General features: G+C 42.4%; 2 protein-coding genes and 1 long non-coding RNA gene across 3 annotated transcripts in view; 2 read left to right on the top strand and 1 right to left on the bottom strand.

Annotated features, from left to right (window-relative positions):
• CLIC6 (chloride intracellular channel 6) overlaps positions 1–24,680 on the bottom strand; it is a 130,163-nt gene that overhangs the window by 104,551 nt on the left and 932 nt on the right. The window contains exon 2 of the mRNA XM_083438693.1: positions 4,733–4,821. Coding sequence (XP_083294819.1) covers positions 4,733–4,821 — 89 coding nt within the window. The remainder of the gene's footprint in view (positions 1–4,732; positions 4,822–24,680) is intronic.
• On the top strand, positions 14,542–16,870 carry LOC310676668. Its single transcript, XR_014510667.1, has 2 exons — positions 14,542–15,214; positions 16,027–16,870. It is a non-coding gene; the product is annotated as an uncharacterized lncRNA (long non-coding RNA).
• On the top strand, positions 21,203–22,168 carry LOC310676660 (protein FAM243B). The gene has a single exon (XM_083438744.1). It carries the CDS (start codon positions 21,265–21,267, stop codon positions 22,021–22,023), a length of 759 nt encoding a protein of 252 aa, XP_083294870.1. The 5' UTR covers positions 21,203–21,264; the 3' UTR covers positions 22,024–22,168.

The raw sequence follows: 24,680 nt of genomic DNA, 5'->3' as shown, positions 1-24,680 counted from the left end.
GCCACACCAGTGACGATGATAAAACAGAGAGTATGTTCTTAACAGGGACAGATGGAATGGTGCCCTTTAGAGACATTCATATGCATTCCAGAACTTCCTTTTTCCTGGTCACTGGGTACACTACTTCCAGCTGGCCTGTTGTTATTGAGCATTTATCCTGATTTGTTTGTGGGAAGGCTAGAAAATGTTGCCTCAGATCTAGTATTATCCCACACTTTCAAGTGCATTATCCTATCACTTTGCGCACTGTGAAAAGCCCGGTCCTTTCGGGAGGTTGATTTGTTATGCAAGACCTCCAAATTCACTATAATTGTGAAACCTGAATTGCCAGTATATGACTGAATCCTGACCCAAAACAGAGACAGTCTGGAAGCATCCAGAGCCCACAGCCAGTCTCCATCTTCAGGTGTTTACATTGCTGTAAAATTTAAATTTAATTATGCCTGATTCATGCCAGTCCACACTAGAGTCGGCCTTTGTAATATTTTCCCTTCGAAGATTTCACACCAATGGCAGTTGCTTCACAATGAGATATTACTTAAACCCTCCTCCATTTCAGGTTTTGCTTAACTGAATCATACTGAATGTCAGGCACCACATATATTTCAAGCAGTTTAATAATAATAATATAAATCCTTCAAAATTGTGCTCTTTTAAAGCTACCTGCAAAATGCAAACAGTTCCTGGGGAAAAATACATTGTTGGAGAGGTGTGCTGGTGTGGACTTAGTGTCAGGAGGCAAACTTACATACTTAGAAATAAATAATATTGGGACAGCAATGGGACAGAAATAAATAATAATGGGACAGCAATTATGGTTAAGTTTCATTTTCAGTTAGGCCAACTTGTCAAGCCAACCTGAGCGCAGCTCACCAGACTTGTATTATGACGTGCCAAGTATCTGAACTCCCAAGCAAGCAACAAAAATAGGAGGTTTATTAAATCTTTTGCAGGCCACCATACTAAGGTTACCAGATTTTTTTCAATGGATCCAGGGACACTTTTCAACTTCAATTGATTTTGTATGGGGACTGATTTGTAAATCCGGGGATTGTCCCCAGGAAACAATGATGTCTGATAACCTTACACCATACATGGATTGTGTACAATTTATGCCAGCTTCAATCAGGCTATCAAGGTGGAAACTCCAACCAAGTTGCTTGGAAGCCATTTTTGTTTATAAGATGACCCAAATTGATGTGAATGTGTCTATTCCCATCTTTCTATCTATTAACCTGTATTTCCTTTTGAATACTGGAATGGAACCAGGAAGCAGAAAATGAGGTCAGACAGCAAGAACAATGTAATGGATTCTTGCCATTTTAATTGCTAATCCTTTCCTTGGAAGTTACTGTTTCCATGCCATTGTTCTATTATCCTGTTATGACCCTCACATTACAGTCAAATTTGCCTTTGTCCTTTGATTCCTGTGCAAAGAGAATGGCAGCTAAGGTAATTTGAAACAGAATCTATTAGGCAAGCACACACAGGTACACATTAATAGGATTTCGTTTGAGGAACTATTTCCCCACTGTCTATAATTATCACCAACATAACAATCTTGGGCACTCTAGAAATAGACTAATGTTGTGGTTCCCAATGTGGGGCACACGCTCCTCAGGGAAGCAATTTGATTTTTAAGGGGGGCAATTCAAGAATGAGTTATTAACAGTTAATGGCCTTTTAGGATTCCTCCTCATGACCAGGAGTTCACTTTTTGAATAATAAGACTTATATGCCATGGGGGGTGGGGGTGGCATCAGGATTTTAGAGATGCATAGGTGAGGCATGGCCAAGAAAAGGTTGGGAACCACTGGACCAATGCCACCATTGCCATACACAGCCCTTTCATTTTAAAAGTGTGTGCTTCTATGCCTTGTTGGTTTTTGTCTCCCTTGAAGGGCTTCTTGCAAACCTCTAGTTCACGAAAAAAATTAAAATATATATTTAGTCATCCTCCTTATTATCCAAATGGTCTTTGGATATTGAAATATAATTCAGATTCACGATTTTGATCATTCTTTCTTGTCAGTAACACAGCTCTGCTGCTATTCATAATATCAACACAAGTGCCATCTATTTTGATTGGTGCTCTGCAAATAGCTTCACTCAACTTTCTTACCGGTCCCTCAGGTGGTGCAATGGGTTAGGGCACCTGACTTTATCCAGAAAGTTGGTGGTTCAAGCCCACCCAGGGATAACTGTGGGCAGGATTCCTGCTTTGCAGGGGGTAGGACTAGATGACCCTCAGGGTCCCTTCTAACTCTACAATTATGAAAAGCTGGAGGATTTTTTACATAAACTAAGAACCATTATCTGGACTGCATTTCTATTTGAACAGAAAAGTCCTAGCCTGCAATGTTGTTTGTGTTCCATTTTAAGTCAGGTGGCATTTTCAAACATGGGGGTGTGATTCCATTGAGTTAACTAGCTTTCCTTCACTTCAACCACAGATTCACAAGAATGCCCTTGGGTTAGGTATTTAAAGGGGGGGGGCATTGTCCAGTGCCAGATAAATAAGACATGTGTTCTGACAGTAAGTATGACAGAGCTAATTCTTATCAATTACTGTTGCTTGATGGGCCTCATTATTACGTACACAAGAACCTAAACATTACTCAGGGACCAGTGATCATATAAATAAAAAATTACAAGAGGTGCTTAAAGCATGATTGCAATTATAAAAGTTGCTCAGCAAGACAGTGCTTACTGACTCAGCAGATCTACCGCCTGTGAAAATCCAATCCCATATGCTGAGGGGAAATATATGTTGCTTTTCTTCCAGTAACTTTACAATCAGCTTCCTGAGGGAGGCCAAGGCATTTCCAAGGAGGGAAGCAGACTACACCTTAACCTTTTGCATCATATCCTGACAATACAGAGGTGAAGAGTACCAGACCCCACCTTCCAAATTAGTGCAATACAAGAGGTGTGCGCCCAATGCCAATCCCAGGTTGATTGTGGCAGCTAATTAATCAGAAAACAAAACCTCCAGTCTTCGCCATGGATCACAGGGTAAATTCATATCCTGCCCTGTCTCCAAATGGAAAGCAGCTATTTAGCAGTGCTTAAAAGATGGCTAGAGATGAGATCCTGAGGAGCCTAGTAATGTATTTGCACCAGAAGCACTGCCAGGTTTGAGAGGACTTCTGATGAGGCGCCTTTGAAGCAGGGTTGGGGATGGGGGCCTTGTTGAGTGGCAGGGCACTCATCCAATTGACACACTTCTTTCTCTTGCTCGCCCACCTGCTGTTGACACTCTTCTCCCACACAGACCCAAGGGCCACTGCCATGGGAGGAACATGTAGGTAAAGGAGCAAGGCTGCTTACCACAAACTAGGAAACAAAGCAATGTGCTGATAGCGGCTGAGGCTATCTGCCACAACTTTTAACTAACAATATTTCCCCCAAACAATGAGAGCGGCATTGAACTTAGCCAATCAGACATTACCTTTGGGGTTGTGAGGCCACAGAGAGTACTGGGGCAAGGAGGGGCTGATCTAAGGTTGCTTGACCTGCTTCCTGCATGCTCCGCCCAAAGCTGGCATCTGGTTGGCTCCTCTCATTTCCACTCTCATTGCCTTGGGGGTATGTATATTAAACTGGTGGTATGCGCACTTTGCTTTCTAGCATGCTGTCAGGGGACTGCCATCAAAAGGGGGGAGGGGGGCACATGAATACAAGGAGCCTCCGACGTTCAGAAGTAGCTCTTCATCAGGCACTGGAGAGAACCATGCCTCCGGTGAAGCAGAGGGGGAAAGGAGGGGCGAGGTGAGGGAAAGGCTCACAGAGGCTACGGTGAGCGCAAGCGCTTCGCTTAGCCAGGCTGGTCAGGAAACAGACACGCCTCTTCCGTCGCCCAGTTTGCGCGCAGGGATGAAACAGAAGAAGGGGAGGCGGAGATTTGGGGTGTCTAAGTTCTTGTGTTGGGGGAAAAACTGGAAGGGGCCACTCCCGGAATCTGCAAGTGACTGAGACAGACATGAACTTTGGGCTTCTGCACTGTACATAGTTTGCACTAAATAAAACCTGTAAAAGACAGGTCGGAGTCCTGGCTGTTTACTCGCGAGCAACCACCTGCAAACCTGACACATGCTGTGGCTTGCCATCTTACCTACCACTGCTACTCTGGATTCATTGAGGGAGACTTTCAGCCTAGGCCCCAAAGCCCAATCCTAGTGGTGCCACTGGGAAGCACAAATTAACTTCTAAGAATCCGCCTAGTCTAGTATTGCATCCTTTGATTACCTGTGCTCCTTATGACTCTTGAAGATACATGTGATCTTATACATGCAAAGCTGTACCAATGAGCTGCAGTCCATCTTCATATACAGCAGTGGTTTACAAAGTCATCAAGGCAGTTACAAGATATAGGCAAGAGCCTTGTACTACTCATAACCCTTGGAACCGAACTCCAACATAAGATGAAAGATTCCTGTGCATCATTAAACTAGGCCATCTCATTTGGAAAATTAACAACAGGGTATTTAAAAGGATATCTATAGTTTCTATTAACTCATTAAAGTCTTACACAAAAAGCCAATAAGCAAAAGATTCATATCTGTGTTCATTCTGCAGACATCATCCTGTTCTATGGGAATAAACTGAACTGACATCTAAAGGCAATATGGTTAACAACATAAAAAAGGCCAGCAGGATATTTTGAGTTACAATTTTCTTACCATAAGCCACAGAAGAAGTAGAAGCACAGTGTACTAATGAGTCATTTTACCTGGAAAGTCTTGGCTGATGGTGTGACTGCTTGGCTGGTGGTAATTTTGAGAAGTTCAGGTCCCTGAAACAATCCATTATCTGCTGTTTCTGAAAATAGCCAAGAGGAATATTTAAATAAGCATAGTATAGACTAACTGTAAAGTTGAGGAAATTTATTGGGGGAAACTGCAGGTGTTAATGCATTCAGCTTCATATAGAAAACAAATTAATGTATCTTCAGATAATCATACAAGTTTATTTTACCTGTGGAATTCCATCCCAGAGGACTTACATTTAGCTCCATCTCTATCTATACCAGGAAGGAAGATGCACCCATATAAAAAAGGTAAAAAGAACCATCTCTTTGTATCAGTAGGTCATTTTCTGGTTTAAAAAATATCCAGAGGTAGAAATGAGAGCTGTCTAGAAATTAGTCCACAAAATTCAGTCGTTGTCAACTTTTCCATGAGGCACAGCTGATGCTTTCTGATAGCACAGTCCAAATCATAGAAATGTCATAATTAATTTAGAGCATCAGATTATTGTGAAAATAAAGCATATGCAAGTGATTCCGCACAATCTGTGACCCACTGGGCAAACAGCCTATCAGCCATGCATACAAGCTCATGAGCGACCTGTTAAATTGGCCAGTGTAGTCCTTACAAAATTTAGGATGGGGAGAGTCAGGCACCAGAATGGCCACAATACTTGCCTTGCAGACTTCATTGATCTGTTGACGAGTCACAAGACCTACAGATCTAATGTAAGGCTTTCAGGGAATGGAGAGGGAAAATTTTCCACTCTGGAATTTTCTCAGTTTCTCCCAACAGATCCAATGTCTATCTATCATGTGTTACCTCAGTCTCTATGCCAAATGTTTGAAATTCTGTAGCAACTTGTGCAGATTTTGCAGAATTTATTGCTGTGAAATGGATGATATGATGCATCTCACCTGAATAGCACTTTCAGTCAAACTAAGCCTGTCCATGCCACTGTAGAAATGTATAGAAGCTATTTATTATTGTTATTTGTTTGCTTTATATCCTGTTTTTCATCCCAAAGCAATCCAGGGTGGCAAGCATATTAACAGAAATATCATTTTTAAAAATCATTAAAACAGTTAAAAACAATTTCATTCTCTCAGTCAATGATTTCAGGGTTGCCACAAACAGTATATTTCAGCTACCAAATGACTGGACAAAGAGGAATGGAGAAAGACATACCTCACCAGGAAGAGCATTCCACAAATGGGGAACCACCTCTGAGATGGCCTGTCCGATCAACAACAACCAGGCAGCCCCCATGGGTGCATCACCAACAAGGCCTCTCCTACCAACCAACTACACAAATGTAGATCAACATGAAGCTAGATGAACATGCAAACAGTTCTGAGAACTGCGTAGAAGTGAAGTATTATGAAATAAGTAGATAAGATATAGAGATGGATTCATACCTTATCCTAGTGTGTTATGGAGACCTTAATAAGCCAGCAGTTCCTGACTCTTCATGGAACTACACTGAGGCAGAAAATGTATGTAGCAATGGTTTAACATGGAGAAACAGCAACCTTTCATGGAGAGGGCTGGGCTGCAAATAGCACCTTCAGAGAGCACAGCTCCCAGGGGATGTTTTTTGTGGGGGAAAGGTGCAAAGGGAGTAGGGAACAGGTAAAAGGTAAAAAGGTAAAGGACTGCTGGTTAAGTCCAGTCGAAGGCGACTGGGGTTGCGGCACTCATCTTGCTTTCACACCAAGGGAGCCGACATTTGTCCACAAACCTGCTTCTGGTGCAACGGGACACCGTGACAGAAACCAGAGCGCACGGAAATGCTGTTTACCTTCCCGCTGCAGTGGTACCTATTCATCTACTTGCACTGGGGTGCTTTTGAACTGCTAGGTTGCCAGGAGCTGTTACAGAGCAATGGGAGCTCACTCCGTCACAGGGATTCAAATCGCTGATCATAGATCAGCAAGCCCAAGAAGCTCAGAGGTTTAGACCACAGCATCACCCACATCCCTCATGCACTCCAGGATCACTGATCACAACTGACACACACACATATGCATACACACAGCTGCTTTTTCTAAGCACGTCAGTTAAAAGCTCTTTTAATATAACTTGCAGTTTGGTCCTTTGGAAACATAGAAAGCTTTGTAGCTTAGGGAGCAGAAATCTGTTCATGTTCTGTGGGAAATAGGTCTAGTTTTAATAAATGTTGTAAACTGTGCTGTGAGTTAGTAATGAAATGGGTGTATAAACAAAGTGGTGTAATGTGCACTGATATGACACTTGAGGGATGTGGAAATTAAATCCATGCCCAGTGCGAGAAGCAGGAAAAGCTAGTAACAGGAAGCAGCATCATGGAGTTACTTAATCTTAAAGTAGTATAACAATGCCCCTTTCTTCCTTTTCGGTGACTCTTTTGCCCTGAGGTAAAAGTAAGAATCATGAAAGCACTTGTTTACATGAGGGAGATAGAAACATCTACCGCAGAAAGCTATGGCTCAATCATCTAATATTTTCCTTGTGATGAATTCCCATGTTAAGCAATAATCTACAGCTACAGTTCTGCATTGGGCCGAAACATTTCCCATATGGAGGAAATGAAATTGGATATTATGCCACCGATGAACCTATTTGCCTGATACCTGTAAAGCAAGACCAAATAATTCAGTTTTATTACGGCTTCTGGTTTTGCAGCCCTAAAAACCAGCAACAATCTTATGACAATTTGGGGGGAAATTATTTAAAATCTTGACAATGATTCCACCTCACAGATATTCACTGGACCTTATTATGAGTAAGTCTGCTTGGGATTTTGACTTCCCTCACGTCGGCCACTTCCTTGAACATTTGCTTGTCATAAGGAAAAAGAGGTCACTCCTCTCTTCTTATATTCTCTACTCAGAGCCATCCTAAGACTTGCATTAAATTTACTTCAGGGATGACAATGCTTCACATCTGATAGATAGGCATGACATGTAAGTACATTAATCAAATCTATATACTGCAGTACTTTATATGCCTTGTTTTAAGTGGACTTTGCACTTGCTTCAGCTTTTAAAGATACTCATGAGGGTAGAAGAGAAAGAAATGACTTTTATTTATTATCTTTTTCTTTCCCAGCTCTCAGTGATCTTAAATTTGATGAAATTATAAGGGACAGTTACATATGCATTTATATGCACTTACTCACTTTCTCATGTTTCTGGTATATCAAAGTTAAATTCCTGACAGGTATTGGCTCTCTGTTGAAATTTGTGACAAAACATAACAAGTGAGAGGAGGTAAAACTGTTTTCTCACTGAAACAAATTGAGTTACATGTGATGTTTCCCTCACAGAAAAGACTTGAGATGCACTAAGCGCATTGCAGGTTCTCACACAAGATGCAGCACTGTGATTTTATGCTTCTTTTTAATCCAAGTGTGTTCAAACAAAATGCTCTTCTTGGTATGAAAAACTGCTCAGGTGGATATATGCATGTACCTTGAGGACTTCCAGTAGGGGAATGCATGAACTTCTATTGTAGAACATTTTGTGCTTGAAGCAATAAGAAAAACAGTACATGCACTTTTGGGACTGAAATGCTATGAGTGTGCCAACAGCATGCAGCTCTATATCTCATTTACACAAACTGAGCCTGGTGAGGTGCTGAAAAGTCTGAACAGGTGTCTGGAACCAGTTGCTATGGGGAAATTACCTGACACTTAATCCAGACGAACCAAACCTGCTTTTGGTTAGGCTCTGTAGACCTTGGAGACAGTGTACAATCAGGTCCTATGCTGAGTTTCACTTCTGCTTGAAGAATCAAGTGGCTTGAGGGTGCTCTTGGACTCAGTATTGCCCCTTGCTATTAAGTGGCCAGGAGCACGTTTTACCAGCTTGGCCAACTGTCACCATACCTGGAGATATCTCCCTCCTCCTGCCAGTTAGTTGTGCAGCAATTACTTCCAGTCTGAATTACTGCAATGCTCTTCACACACAGTAGGCTTTAAAGACACTTTGGAAACCATAATTGGTACAAAATGCAGTTGCAAGAATGTTGTTGGATGGCAGCTAGGTTTTCCATAAGGGCCATGCCCGGAACAGCAGCATATGAATACCTGAAGTGGGCACTACACTGATTTGATACCATCTGCAATGCTTTACCTGTTCACTCCCAAGCTCACTATAAAATGCTGGTGTTATTTTTTAAAGTCCTATACAGCAGGCTTCCTTAAACTCAGCCCTCCAGATGTTTTGAGACTACAATTCCCAGCATCCCTGACCACTGGTCCTGCTAACTAGGGATCGTGGGAGTTGTAGGCCAAAAAAGTTTGGAGGGCTGACCTTGAGGAAGCCTGCTATACAGCTTAATTCCAAGTCTGTCTGTTACCTGTAGAAACCCTGAGATTTTCTTCTGTGGCAGTGCTGTCAGATGGGCAGCATATATAAAAATAAATAAATAAATACGGTAAATAAATAAATTAAATAATTATTTATTGAACTCTCTGTCCATGTACCCTTAGGCAATTTTAAAAAAACTTTTTTGTTACAACAGAAGTTTACAATATCATACATTGCAAAGATAATCATTTTTGATTGCCTTTTTGCTCTTTATATTGCTAATTATTATAGATTGCTGTTGCTTTTTTCTATTTGTTATTTTCTATTTGTTATTTTTTAAAAAAACACACCATACCATAAGTTATAAGCATTCATGTATGAGCTCACCCAGTATCTTGAGTCATGCAGTAAAGGTTGGGAATAAGCCTGATGGGATTTAGTAATTAACTTTTATCTAATTAAAACAGAGACCTGATCAGATAGTTATTCTGGGTGGCTATTTAGTGTGGCTTGCACTTAGTTACTATAAGGTAAAACAGTAAGTGTTCAGATACGAAAAATACACCCCTCACAACAATATTAAACATATTGTTTAATACGGTATGTTTAAGATTGATATTCAGTGGTACTTTTCTCCCATCCTCTGATAATTTTGGTGAAAATTCATAATACACAACTATTTCTCCAAATCTAGGAGGCAATACCTCCAGTTTTGTGAAATACAGATTTTGTTCACAGAGACATAGTCACAATTAACCACCATCACTAATATATTTCCACCAACACATGAGTTGTTGATCACTTCAGCATAACATGCTGGAAATCACTGGAGCACATATAATTGGAGTTTCTATTGGTTCTGTGTAAATGTTACGTCACTCGTTTCCTTTATTCTTAAGAGTTGTTGGTTTCAAAGGAAAAGTATTTATTTTCTGGTATTGTTTGCTTCTCAATTTGAGCTGATGCTATGATAAGAAAAGCCCCAGGGATTACAAATTCAAGTCAAAACAGGGCTCTGTATGTGTGATGTACCAAGAATTAATTTTTCACTACAGCAACAGATGGTATTTTACTTTTAACAGTGCAATCTGCATTTACTCAGAAGTAAGTACCACCACCTTCAGTGTAGCTTACTCCCTAGCAAGGGCATTTAGGATTGCATGTTCAAATTTTGTATTAATCGCACATTAATGTTTATTAAGTGTGAAAGGAAACAGGAGGTGAGTAAAATAAACATTGGCAGGCATATGGGGCAGGGAATAAAAAAATATCCATTTTTTTGGAACCCCAGGATAAGAAAATGCTGGATAAGAAACATCTACCCTATTCCCAGCTCCAAACTGCCAATTGCTTTTATTCCTTCCCCCTGTTTCTTTTATATTCACTTTTTCAAGGACATGTCCTCTTTTTCATGGGTATCTAAAATGAGAGTCATCATAGTGATCCATAGTTAAAAATAGAAGCCGGCAAATGTGCCCTGCTTTTTGCTCTTCAAAATATGGCAACTCTACAACAGCTTCCTTCCCCAGTGTCCTTCCTCTCTATTCCCAATTGACCGCTAATATCAACTTATAAAAAATTCCCCACTTTCTAATTTCCATGAAAATTCTCTCTGGCCTTTCCACCCCCCACACCAAGCTCCTTAAGTGATAAGAAAGTTGGACGTGCATGAGCACAGTGGTGGCTGATGCCCATTAGGACTGGTAGGTCAGGAGGCAGGGAAATTGACAGGAGGCGGAACCAAAGCCAATAACAGGCAGAGCCAACTGGTTCTAGTTTTATCGCCCTGCTTCCCCCTGCTGAGTTCTACAAGGACAATGCTGAGGCTACGGAGGAGGACGTTGACAGGCAGAGGAGCCCCTTGACTGGTTATAAGTAAGAAGATCAGCAGGTGAGAGATGGCTAAGGGTAGTCTCAGATTGGTGTGGCAGTGCCCCATTCACTCTAATGGGCTACTGTGTGTGAGAGAGAGAGATTGGGGGGAGGCAGAGGTAGAGAAGCAGAGGGGTCAGGAAGCCCAGCAGGCCCAGCACAGTGGGATTCACCATTTCTTTCCCTCAGCCCATTCATTCTTTCCACCTCCTTCTCTTCATTCAATTCTTTTTTTAAAAAAAATAATTTATTAAATGTGTAAGTTGCTTTATCTTGCCCAAGGCAACCCAAAGCAACTTACAAACAAAAACCCACATAGATACCTTCTTTCTTTCTCTTCCTTGCCTCACACATGGCTGGTGTATCCTCTCTTTCCTTCTATTCCCCCAAACTTTCTTTTCCTCCCCTGCAGTTTTGCATGCTGGAGCCTCACTCTTGACTTTCTCCCACCCCCTTGCATGCCTGTTTAGGGAAGTTTTTAAGGTTTGATCTTTTGTCGTGTTTTTAATACGATTGTGAGCCACTCAGAGTGGCTGGGGAAACCCAGCCAAATGGATGGGGTATAAATAAATTATTATATTATCATTATAATTATTATTATTATGCACTGCATATGTGGAGAGCTGCTAAGCCGTTTGAGTGTGCAGCCCAATGAGCTGCTGTAAACAAGCAGTAAACAATACCAGGGTGGAGTCTTCTAAAGGGAATGCAAGGCTGTGCACATTCAAAACACATTTTCTCCTTTCAAAGAATTCTGGGCATTGTAGTTTGTTAGAGGCTCCTGGCAATGGAATCTCTGTGAAGATTAACCAACAATGCATTGTATGCTTTAAAGGTGAACACAACTTAAAAGGAGCTGACAAGCCCAGAATAGGTGCTGGTCCACTAGTAATCAACATGACTTGCTCAACATTATTATGCTGGATTTATGTTGGTCTTTTGCTGGTTGTTCTATATAGTGTGAACCACTTTGAGAAGAATTTTATAATGTTTAAAAGCAGTGTACATTTTTAAAAAACAAAAAACACCACAAATAGCTCTCCAGTTTTTATAACAGATTGTATCGCCTCACCATCACCTGCTATAATTTTACTGAGCAGGCTAAAAAAAAAACCCCAAAGAGTGAATTGTAGAAGAGGACCCTGTAGCTCAGCGGCAGAGTACATGTCTTGCTTGCAGAAGGTTCCAGATTCAACCCCCAGCATCTGCAGGTAGGGCTGGGAAAGACTGTGTCAGAAAAACTGGAGAGCCATTGTCCACCAATCTACTGAGCTAGATGGACCCAATGGTCTGGCTTGCTCTGAGGCAGTTCCTGTGTTCCTAGAGAAGGGCTAAAATGCCTCCCACCCAAATTCATCCCCTTGCCTCCCACGGTCACAAGCTGTGAAACATTTCGGTGATTTTGAGTTGGAATCCAAAGGACCGAGTTTCCACCTCAGGGGCACCAAGTGTTCACACGTCCCACAGCAGGTGGTGCTGCTGTTCCTTCCTATATAGAAGAACTCAGAGTGAGGGAAGGAAGCATTTCTCCGTGCTCTTTTGCTTATATTGACATGGCTTCAAGATAATGCTTCAAAGTCAGGGCAGAAGAAGGTAAGTTGGAGGGTAGTGGTGGGGAAACAACACTTCTTGCTCAGCTCTAGGTAATTGAAATGTAATTATGCCTGTCTGGCTGTAAGCAATTATTTGCAACTAAAACATGCTCTTACAAGCTCTATGCAGAAAATTCAGTTCCATACCCTCTCTTTCCACCAGCACAACAGACTTCCTGGTTATTGTAATGATGGTGAATTCAGTTTTGATGTCTCGCCAGAGAATCTAGCTTTAGTTAGCACAGAGTCTGTGTAGCCCAGCAATCTGTCTAAAATGCTCAGGAATATTGTGAGAAGCATGTGGGATTGGCACCACTCTTGTTACGCTGGTGTAATATTCAAGATCTCCACATGATAAGGCAGCTTGGAGAAGGAATTGTGGCTCCTCCGTTTTAATTATGCTGAATGGGATTGGGATCGTTCAACAGAACAAGAATTAAAATCCTGTGGCTGTTTGTTGCACCTTGAGAGCATTCCTGATTTTTACAAACTGTATTCTACTTTTCAGCAAAAGAAAGCATTGAATCAATACATAATTGATTCCTGACAAAAGATAAGACAATTATCTCCATCCTTAAATAGTTCATCTAAGTCTAGGTAAGTGTTACTAAAATAGTAAGACGTGGATACTATTTTTTACTAAAATAGTATCTCATTTGAGATGCTATGCTTTTCAATGTTCTTTTATTTATTCTGCAACTAAATGCCTGGACCTGGCTTTTTGGCTGACATATTTGTGCAGTATCTTTGTACATAACAATGTACACAAATCAATGGATTGTGTGAGAAATGCCTTCTGCACGTATTCACTCTGTTCTCTCTCTCTCACTTCCTTACATCATCCTGGCCCCATCCCCACCCCTTCCCCGTTCTAACCCCAAACCCCTCTTCTCCTTCCACAGTCCTAACCCCCAGCCCCATTCTACCCTCCTTTCTAACCACCAACTTGGCAATCTCTGATGAACTCACTCTGTCCTGCCCCCCAAATCTCTCTTCTCCAGGTCTATATCTCTCTTCCACCTTCCCCGACAAGTGTACACCATTGTGGCAAGTCTTAAATACCGCTAGTGCAATGCAATGGATGAGTAGAAGATTTATGGCAGGAGAAGGTCTGGAGTGAGGCAGCTTCTAGTTTTATATTCTCTTGACAGGATGAGGGGTTTATTCTTGCTACAGCTTATTACAGCTACAGGGGAAATGTATACAGTACTGCCCATATTGGGTATGCCCAGCCTACCCAGACAGAGAGTTGGAAGGGACTCAGAGGATCATCTAGTCCAACCCCCTGCAGTGCAGGAGGACTGTGCAGCTGCCCTTTATGGGGATCGAACCTGCAACCTTGGCATTCTCAGCACCACGCTCCAACCAACTGAGCTATCCACGTATAATGTTGCTGTGCCTTTTAATTTGTTTTTAGTTCATCACTGCTGTTATTATTGTTTTTGAATGTTTTAAAGGGTTGTTTCTAAATTTTTAAACAAGTCATGTTATCTTGTTCTCTCTGTAAACCACTTTGAGAATTTTTTTATAATCAAGCGGTATATAAATTTAAAGAAATAAATAAGTAAAATATCTGCCATTCCATGGTAAAAAGGTAAAGGTACCCCTGCCCGTACGGGCCAGTCTTGACAGACTCTAGAGTTGTGCGCCCATCTCACTCAAAGAGGCCAAGGGCCAGCGCTGTCCGAAGACACTTCCAGGTCACGTGGCCAGCGTGACATCGCTGCTCTGGCGAGCCAGAGCCGCACACGGAAACGCCGTTTACCTTCCCGCTAGTAAGCGGTCCCTATTTATCTACTTGCACCCGGGAGTGCTTTCGAACTGCTAGGTTGGCAGGCGCTGGGACCGAACAGCGGGAGCGCACCCCGCCGCGGGGATTCAAACTGCCGACCTTTCGATCGGCAAGCCCTAGGCACTGAGGCTTTAACCCACAGCGCCACCCGCGTCTCCCATTCCATGGTAGCTGGTCCTTTAAGGCAAATGAGGTACTGCCCAACCAGACTCTGCCTGCCTCCACTTGCCTCTCCTCATACTTACAGCCAGTCCAGGGCAGCGGCTTCCTCTTCCTTAGCAGGAACAGGGATGGATGCAAAACTAGAATTAGTTCCACCTGAGACTGGCTCTGACTCCTCCTTCTGTCGGCCTCCTTGCCTGCCACTCCCGATGTTCATGCACCAGCCACCGCTGCTGCTGTTGCAATTCTATGACTGTTGCTGTGAAATATCCCTAAAATGGAAATCTCACTCCTTCGACACATGGCTCACAGGGACCATTTGAATATTAATGGGTGCTGGGATTCCAGGTGGACCAGTCACAAGCCTTGTGGTAGAGTAAACAGTGCCATTAAAGCATAATAATGCAAAAGGAGGAGGAGGAAGGTGAGTTGCCAGGAATAGCAGGCCTGAATCATCCAGGATGTTCCTGTAGCTTCACATGGCCAATGATAGCTCACCTTAGGACTCCACACAAAAAAGAATTAAAAAAGGTGCATGGAAGGAAATGCCTAGCTGTCCACAGTCAAAAGCCAGCTCCAAAAGGGATTGAGGAGAACAGATGATATAAAGCAGCTGCTACAGACCAGAGGTGAAGGCACTGTATATATGGAATAGGTTAATATGGTTCAGTGGAAGAAGCCTAGCTGGAGCTGCAGTTTGTCTTGTGTTTGACGGCTCTTGCTGTCATCCAAAGGGAACTCATGGCTGATATTACTGTAAGTCCAATTTAATAATAATAGTAATATCTTTTATGGGAACTGTACATTGTTTCCATGCTAAAACTGTGTAAAGTGTGTGTGTGTGTGTGTGTATAAATAAATAAAAATATAAAATGATAGGTTTCTGTAGTTTGAAAACCTGCATGTTGGTTCTGAGTTATCAGTGCATATGGATCCACACTTAGCACAAATGGGGATATGACATAATTAATTTTGATGGTGTTAGATAAAAGGATGAGTAGAGGATTAGGATATTCCTTGTATCTGAAAAGCAGGTGGTGATGAGAAATAAATATACCTTGGGTTGTTAGGAAAAATTATTTATTAAAAAATAGCAAGAGAAGGTTAAGTGGGTGCTAAGGGATAAAGAAGGAAGCAGCTCATTCAACCACATTTCAGTATGGAACACTGGCATTGTAGAAAATAGCGGAATTTCTGCTTATGAATCAAAGATACCACATCGGATTGATTTTCTGCTTATTTTCTTTCTGATGTCATAGGGCACAGACAAATAATTATCATAAATCTATTACTGTGTTAGATACTGGACACAAAAGGACAGAGGCAAACTGAAGTAATCTAATGGTTTTCAGCTGGCGGCAGCAGTTTGACAAGTGAATGGGATCCATGTTATTTTCATTATAGTTGCCACAGAAATAAAGCTATATCTGCAGTTCAGCTCATTAAGGAAGTCTTTGAGAAAGAATGGTCTGTGAATAGTTGCTGCGCTTGTTTGATGCAATCGAGAAGAGTTCTAATGTCAGCCATGAGACTGAATGTTCTTTTTTTTTTCCCCTCTCCTTTTGCAGCCTGAGTTGGATAATAATATGAATATTGACCCAACTGAAGTAAGGTATGTGATGAAGAAGTTGGTTTATACCTATATCACAGAAAGGAACAAAAGAGGGTGCTGTAACTACACAAACCCATATGTTCAAGAACAGGAGGAGATTGCTGCTTCTCTGTTCATCCTGATTGTTGTTGGGTTTTTTGGCTTCCTCCTGTTTTCTATGATGCTCAGCAATATTGTACACAGGCCGCGGGAAAATTACATGGACTATTTGTACCGCGAGAACTTTCAGGGAAATGCGAAAAGACCTTCCTGCAAAACCACACTGCCAGCGGCGGTTGCTCAAAAGGTCAAACCTGAGCCCAGCCCTCAGTGCCAAAAGACTGACAGCTGTACAATAGCAACTGAGCTTCCAAGTGCAAAATCGGTGGTGAAGATCGTATGAAAGTGGACCTCATATGCAGCACGATAGCTTCTTCTTAACCACTGGTGATTCTGTTACTCACTGAAGCGTGGGACTAATTGAGCCTCTTCTTATACGAGCTTCTTGCTCACAGTGGACATGTCTGGTCCTGAGTGACACAACAGCTTTCCTGCTCAGGCCCTGAACCTTCAGATGAGGCACGGGAAATCAAGCTCAGACTTGTACGGCTCCTTTTATATTCCTTTTTGGCATGTCTCTCACAGAAGAAGATAACCATATCCTTCCTCATGCTATTCATCATGCCATTGTGAAGGCATTTGTTCTTCTAGCTGTGGCCTGTGGGCACCCTTCATTTTTTGCCCTTGGCATTAAGATCCGTGGATTATTTATTTTTTTAATGTATAATGTGGATAATGTGTAAAAAATAAAAAATAATAAAAGCTTGCCTTAGCATGAGGTCTGCTGTCTCACAGAACGCAGCAATGCCTAGAATCAGATTAAACTCAGGCCCATGTCAATTTGAGAGCAGAACCAAGGCCTGTCCACACTTCCTCTTGTCCTGGTGAATTCCACTGGGAAAACCCGCTCTTTACTGCTGAATTGGACCAGACAGCAGTTGGGCTTTCCTCAGATTGATGTTTGCTCTAGTTCAGCAGTAAAGAGCGGGTTTTCCTGGGGAAAGTGGCAGGGTAAACGGAAAGCCGCTCAGAAGCACAGCACAAGTAGAAATGTGGACAAGCCCTAAACACTACCCGGAACACAGACTAGTCTCCTGTTCCCAGTTCCTATTATTGACTGCTGGGGGCAAGACAGAGGAAGGAACTAACATCTGTGATATGAAGTCAGGAAGTGAGTAAAGTGGTACTTGATCAGGGGTGACCAAACTTTTCAGACACATTTGGATTTTTGAGCAAGCGCCGTGAGCTCTGCCACTCTGCTCACTTCTGTCACCCTTCCTCTGGATGAAACCCCTCTCCCCACAAGATACAAAAAGAGCGAACGTGTGCATGCATGCCCTTTGTTTTTCTGAGGGATCAGGTAAAAGTAAGAGCTTGTAGAATTAATCTGGGCCTTGAAAAAACACATGGAGCTGAAAAGGAAGTGGGAAAGAGCCTCACACTTCCAACTTCGTCTTTCAGCTCTATATGCTTTTCAAGGGAAGAAAGGGCAATAACACCTTCACCTTCTCACGATCAAAGCAGTGGAAAATATCATGAAGTGCTTGCTATGTCAATTGAATGACAATGATTTCCCTTAGTACTTCTGGGGAAAGCCTTTATATTAATTTCGATATGACCACCATCTCCTTCATATTATTTCATTCAAAAGCACAGCCTTTTTCTAGTAGTCAAAGGCAGGCTACACGTAAAATATCTACTTTGACCTAAACGCTATGGTATGTAGTTGTGGGTTATACTTATTTGTGGGAGTCGCGTGGGATCTAAGAGCACATCATCCACCTAGTTGTTTAGAAGAAGGCCAGGTGTACATCCAGTTCACCTAATCCCTGAAATACGTATGTCTTGCCACCACTCCCAACATCTCACTTTTACACTCTGCACAACTAGAGTATTTGGAGGACGATGGTGGGGATAACTCAGCGGCAGAGAATCTGCTTCGCATACAGAAGGTCCCTAGTTAATTTCCTAGCATCTCCAGGTAGGACCAGAACTCAGTGGGACTTACTATTGAGTAGACATGTACACACTAATCTGCCTTAAAACGCTGTGATGATTTATACTTACTCAAAAGCATTGTATTTAAGTAGGTGTGGGAACTAAGTTCCTTATCTAAAACAGAGATCTCTGGAGCAATCAAATGCCTAGAAGACAAATTACTAAATCAATTCCTCCTCCTTTGGAACATAGTGTTTTTATGTCACCCCAATCTCTGAGCAGCACAGGTTCCAGGGGCTTATCCAAGGGTTCATGTTTCCTTTTGGCACATCAGAGACTGTGGTACAGGGGTCAGCAAACTTTTTCAGCAGGGGGTCGGTCCCTCAGACCTTGGGGGGCGGACTATTTTTGGGGGGGGGGATGATGCAAGAGCACCACAAGCCCTGGTGGCTGCTTACCTGTGTCTTGTGAGGACAGGGGCTGGTGGCGGCGGTGGAGGGACGATGAGCGGCGCGCGAAAAGGCTCCAGAGAGGGGCTGCTTAAAATGGCGGCCGCTCGAGCACTGCTGCTGCTGGCACCAACAAAGCCCAGCCCCCTTCCTCCTCTAGGCAGGGCAGGGAGAAGCCAGGAAGGAGGGAGGGAGGAGCCGCCACCGCTGTGTGAGGGAGAGGGAAGGAGAGGGAAAGAACGCTCGCGCTGGCGATCCACGTGGCAATTCCCGGAACGTCCATGGGCCGGATCCAGAAGGCAATTGGGCCTGATCCAGCCCACTGGCCTTAGTTTGCCGACTCATGCTGTGGTATATTTAGGATACATGGTTTATTTACACATATATACACTCTGAGCCTACAATGAACGGCTACACAGCATCAATAGCCAAAAAGGGTCGTGTGTGTCCTGTAGCCGCAGCCTTGGAGTCAAACAGAACATTAGTCTCAAATGTTGCTCTGAGTCTCCTACTTCTCACGTTACTTCTAGGTCACATTACCCCTAACTCCTAACTCTCTACCCTATGCTCTGGCTTTATCCAATGCGTGAGAGAGGCTCCTCCCAGTTATCATCTCACACCATGTTCTTTGATCCTTTATTGTCTTAATGGCCCATCGCTCAGGCTATCACTTCAGGGAAAACTAGTCTGTCTTAATTATCTTTTAAGTCTTCCAGGGATTAGAAGTATGAGGCACACAATTTAGCACCCCAAGCCTTAATTAAATTGTAACACTTTTTGGGTCCAGAGATTATAGTGATCTGGCACCCAAAAACTCATAACCCTAGTATCTCCCAGTTTCCACCTCTTCAATACTCTATTAGTCCATGTCCTTTGCAAAAAATAAACAAACAAAACATTGCAAATCCTTTCTGCCACCCAAGAATCTTCACTGGCCTTATTAAGATCAGTTCCAGTATCACTACGTCAATACATTAACAAGATTGCTAAATGTCACAGGAGCCATCATCTGTGACAATAGCCATTTACACACATTCGGGGTGTGTGGGATGTGTGAGTAGGCTGACTATGGAGAGGGGAGCAGGGCTGTGCCCTCTGCCTCACCCCTAACCTTTGCCCAGATTGGCTCTGTGGACAAATATAGTCTTTGTACAGGCAACTGGCAGCAGATGGCATCTGTACAGAGAAAGCCTAAACACATACAACCCATGCACATTTTTAATATGTGCAAAGGTCTGTTTTGTGATCCAATTAGTGTTTCCACATAGACCAGTCTCAGTGAGGCCATGGGAAGCAAATTTCAGCACCTGTGCCACCTGAATCTTACAATCACATCACATTCATAAAATAATCCCATAATGTTGGAATAATCTATCCATGTCTCAGCTGGGGGGAAAAATGATTAAAGGGGTTGATTTCTCACATTACTTGTTTTAACTTTAATTGTTCATATTACTCTGATCCCGGTACTTTTCCAATAGGGATCAGTGAACAGCAAATGCACAACTCACACTTAGGCTTGGTTGCCTATAGCAGGCTGCATTTTTTAATTTCCAGGCTTATGGAATGCTCCATATTTTGATAAACATTTTCTACTGTGGGAAGGTATACAGTCACTTCAGTAATAAGTCTCACATAACTTGGCTAGGAATGAGCCAGCCAGCTAGCCAGACAAATGGGGCAGAGCTAAGTAAATCAAATCAGGGCCTTCAGTTTCTGAAGATCCAAACAGAGATGAAAGATTCTCAAACTATCTGACATAGTGGACCAACAATTGTTTTTCCCAGTGAGCCAGAGACTGGTATCACATTCAGCCCCTGTAGCATCCCACACTGGGCGGTGGTGGAGTCGCCACAGACCAGCAACTGATGGCTCATGTGAACTGGCACAGGTTCATGGACCACAAGTTTGAGTAGCACTGATCTATGCAATTTGTAATGCTTTCGCTGCTGTTCATTTCATTGCTGTTGTTTCCAAGGATCCGTGTGACATATTTGTTTTTAGGTCGTTACAGTGGTACCTCGGGTTACATACGCTTCAGGTTACAGACTCCACCAACCCAGAAATATTACCTCGGGTTAAGAACTTTCCTTCGGGATGAGAACAGAAATCATGCTCTGGCGGCGCGGCAGCAGTGGGAGGCCCCATTAGCTAAAGTGGTGCTTCAGGTTAAGAACAGTTTCAGGTTAAGAACAGACCTCCGGAAAGAATTAAGTACGTAACCAGAGGTACCACTGTATTCCAGTTTATTTCCCTCATTATCCTCCCTTTTTTCGCTACTGTAAAAAAACCAGAAGTGTTGAGTGAAACTGCCCCAATGTGGATGTTGTTTTTATTTTTGCACAAAATTCCTCATTTAGTGGTGGGGTGGGAGGGTGATTGATGATGTTTTCTGTAAATTCTTCTTAGTGCCTTTTCCCCTTGACCATCTTTTTTTGACAAGAGACAATGGCCGATATTGAAGGAAACAGCAGTGGCTGGTCAAACCAGCAGTGGTTAATTTTGAAAACGAAAGAAGCAGCTCTTTAGTTATGCGATAAACATTGTGTTCACTGTTAATAAAAACAATTCGTTATTTTTTTTACAATTGCATGACAATTGTTTTTCTCCATGGTTTACCCAGCTAAAATGTGAATGCATCATTCAGGCTGTGTTTTTTTTTAGGATGCTATTGAATAACACATGCAATGAAATCCATTGTGAGATCATCATTGTCCTGGACACCATCAGAACTTTGTGTGCACTTCAATTTCACCTGAAGGTACAAGATGTTTCGCATTGTAAACCCGCTTTTAAAGCACATAATCCACCGGACTTCTCTCGATGCTAGTACAAGGAAACAATGCCTGCAATATTTGAAAACCCTAAGAGCGTTGCAACTTACAGGCTACAACACCATCTTTTTAGGAGAAACTGATCTTTCAGAAAGTCTAATAACAGGGGAAAAGGTTCCTCATGAAGATGACTTAAATTGGCCTGTATGGACAGTCGTACATGCCGGCAACAGTCAAGGGTGGGTACCATGGAGATACAGAGTGTTTCTAAGGGATGACTTACCCCTAGACAAGCCAGAAGATGTCTTTCAGGAACTCTGTGACTTCCTGTCGATAACCTATGGGAAGTGTGCCATTGTGGTCAAAGAAAAAAGACAGCCGAGAGTGAAAATTGATGAGTCCACTCAGGAGGTGGAGATAAGCGAACCGCAGTTTACACATCTCCCTTTTTTCTCAAGCATCAAGTGCTGTCCTGAGGTCGCCAAGGCCACAGGCCATGAACTTCTCTCAGTGCCTTTCCCCTACAACCACCTCCACCCTATGGATGCCGCCTGGTCCTCTTTGAAATGGTTTATTATCAATAACAGAAAGGAGTTCTCCCTGACGACTTTGGAGAAGACCTATTCATACCAATGCATCCTCTTCAGTGATCTGCTTGGGAAAGGAATTGAGAAGATGAGCCCAAACAAGTGGAAGATAGCAGTAAACAAAGTGCGCAGATGGGAAAACTACTACTTGGATAAGTTTACTTAAACTTTCTTCCATCCATATTTTTAAAAATGATTGAAAATTGGCCAGCTGATTTGCTAAATGTGCACATTGATTCTCCTTCTGAGTTATAATTCTAAATCGACAGTAGAAATGGTGAATAAAACCAAGAGTTTTAAGGCGACAATAAGCAATATGGTGCTGGGTTTACAGGTGTCATTCGAATAGAGATTTCATTCAATCTAGGTATGAGGAGGGCATATCTGCAGAAACTCAAGACAAAAGGTAGTGAATAGCTGAACTGCAGAGGGAGGAGAGAGTGAAACTGGCCTTCACCCACAGAGCGAGACCAGAATCATACTTCCATCGTGGAGTCCCCTGCTCCATCTGCCAAACATGCAGGTGGGCAGAAGTGACACTAGAAGAATTCCCACAGGCTTTAGCCCAAAGAAATTCCCTAGGTGGAGCACTCCAGGGGTGGTGAGGGGCTGAAACTGCCTAGGATCCACTATATCAGGGGTAGGCAACCAGGCCCATGGGCCGGATGCGGCCCAATCGCCTTCTCAATCCGGCCCGCGGACAGTACGGGAATCAACGTGTTTTCACATGAGTAAAATGTGTGCTTTCATTTAAAATGCATCTCTGGGTTATTTGTGGGGTATAGGAATTCGTTTATTTTCCCCAAAAAATATAGTCCGGCCCCCCACATGGTCTGAGGGACGGTGGACCGGCCCACGGCTGAAAAAGGTTGCTGGCCCCTGCACTAGATCCTGAGACAGCCCCAATAATATGATGATGATAATAGTAATTTTATTATTTATACCCTGCCCATCTGGCTGGGTTTCCCCAGCCACTCCGTGCGGCTTACAGAATATATAAAACATAACAAAGCATCAAACATTATTAACATCCTGATACAGGGTCTGATTGTTACAGCACCTTCAAGGTGGTTTGTTGGGGTTTGGGACTACTCCATTTACCAATCTCTCAATCTCAGGCTGTAAGTATAATGTTGGGAGACATTGCAGGACCATTCTACAAGGTGCTGTAATGATTGCTAAGATGATGCACATGAAATACTTTCCGAGATTTTGGGAAATGCTTTATAATTTTGTATTTCTAATAACAGAATCATGCCAAGTAATATCTATGATGTTCTGCCAGCAGAGCATATTGCACTTGAACAAGCTGGTGAAATTGCCATTCTTCTTGTTGAATTAGCGATGGTTTCATCTGAAAACCACCTACAGCCAATTGCCACAGTTTCATCCAACGCCAGACACCCTTTTCTCAGGTTCCTTTCTAAAATACTCATCCCCAAATAGTTTGCACAATTTTGAATGAAAATAGAAATCTAGATGAGTTAGAAATGGATTATAATAAGGAGCTGTCCAAAAAAAATTAATCCAGGAACCATATCAATATTTTGAAAGTGCAGCCTGTGTATCATCAGTTAGGAGCTGGATGAGTAAAGATGCTATCTCCCATTCAATGGCCAGCCCCTTTGGGGAGGCCATCAAGATTATGTCATATATTGGGGACTTAGAGATTGGATTACTGAAATGCACTTGGAGTTTCCCTTGTTCTTGATGTTGAAGCTCTGAGTGTTTGGTTTCTAACAGTCAAGCAGTATATAAATTGTATGAAACAAATAAATATGTACCAGAAAGAGTAGGCATGTTCACTGATGCTATTTATGTGTGTGTGAATGCATGTGCGTTTATTTTGCACCCCTCAAAATAAAAACAAAATCCTGTGATTGGTCATGGCTGCAGAACAGCTAACTGGCTACAATGCTGCAGAGAGACTCTATCGTGTGTTTCTTAATCCAAGGAGAAAAGCAATACAAACATAGTGATGTAGACATTGCTCCCATCTTTATTTGAATTTCTGATGGGCTTTGGCAGGCCTTAGGCGGCTGGACTAGTCAAAAATAGGCATTTGGAATTCTCTTGGGGCAGGAGCAGATAGACTGGAAGGGGCACACAGCTCTTCTGCAATCAGGGCTAACTTAGAAGTACGCCTGCCTGAGCTCAATGACGTTTGCTGCCAAGCATTTATAGGGCTGCATTTGTAACTAATCATACTTGTCTCTGTTTAGCATGAATCATGCTATCCAGTCTTGCCGGTTATAGCAGTTCACCATATTTCCACAGGATGGCAGCATAGATTGATAGATATAGGCCTCACACTATTTGTGTACTAAAAATGATATTCCTGTGTAGCTTCTATTGCCATTTCTTAAGGGCTTCGGCTTTTTGATTGTTTGTTTTTGTTTTTCAAAAAGAGTGAGGCCTCTACAACCTGTTACCAAAACAAAATAAATTGAGGATCCCTTTTCCCACTTATAGTGACAGGGAGACACTGCCTTCTGGCCAGTTGAAGACAGGCACAGCAATGGCAGAGCTGGTAAAACGCAGATTTTTCCCTATCAGTTGCTCAAACTTCTCACAGTTTTTACACCTTGCCTGCAGTTTACTAAGCAGAATTATAAATAGGTTCATCAAAGTTTTCCCATTTTCATGAAAGTAACTTTTTGCTACAGCATGGAACTTTCTCCAGACTTTGACACTGGGTTGTAACAATCCTGGCTCTGAACAGTGGTAATAATAATAATAATAAACCAGTGCGTTTCTTACTAAAAAAAAAAAAAAGGAATAAAACCCATTCCTAATACATCCTAGTTAAATCCACTATCTAGT

This window comes from Podarcis tiliguerta, assembly GCF_965153285.1.
Source record: "Podarcis tiliguerta genome assembly, chromosome: 4".
Taxonomy (NCBI): Eukaryota; Metazoa; Chordata; class Lepidosauria; order Squamata; family Lacertidae; genus Podarcis; species Podarcis tiliguerta.
This window is presented reverse-complemented; position numbering and strand designations above follow the sequence as displayed.

Excerpts from the sequence above, each read along its gene's own strand:
- LOC310676660 (XM_083438744.1), top strand. The coding sequence starts at position 21,265 with ATGTTTCGCATTGTAAACCCGCTTTTAAAGCACATAATCCACCGGACT.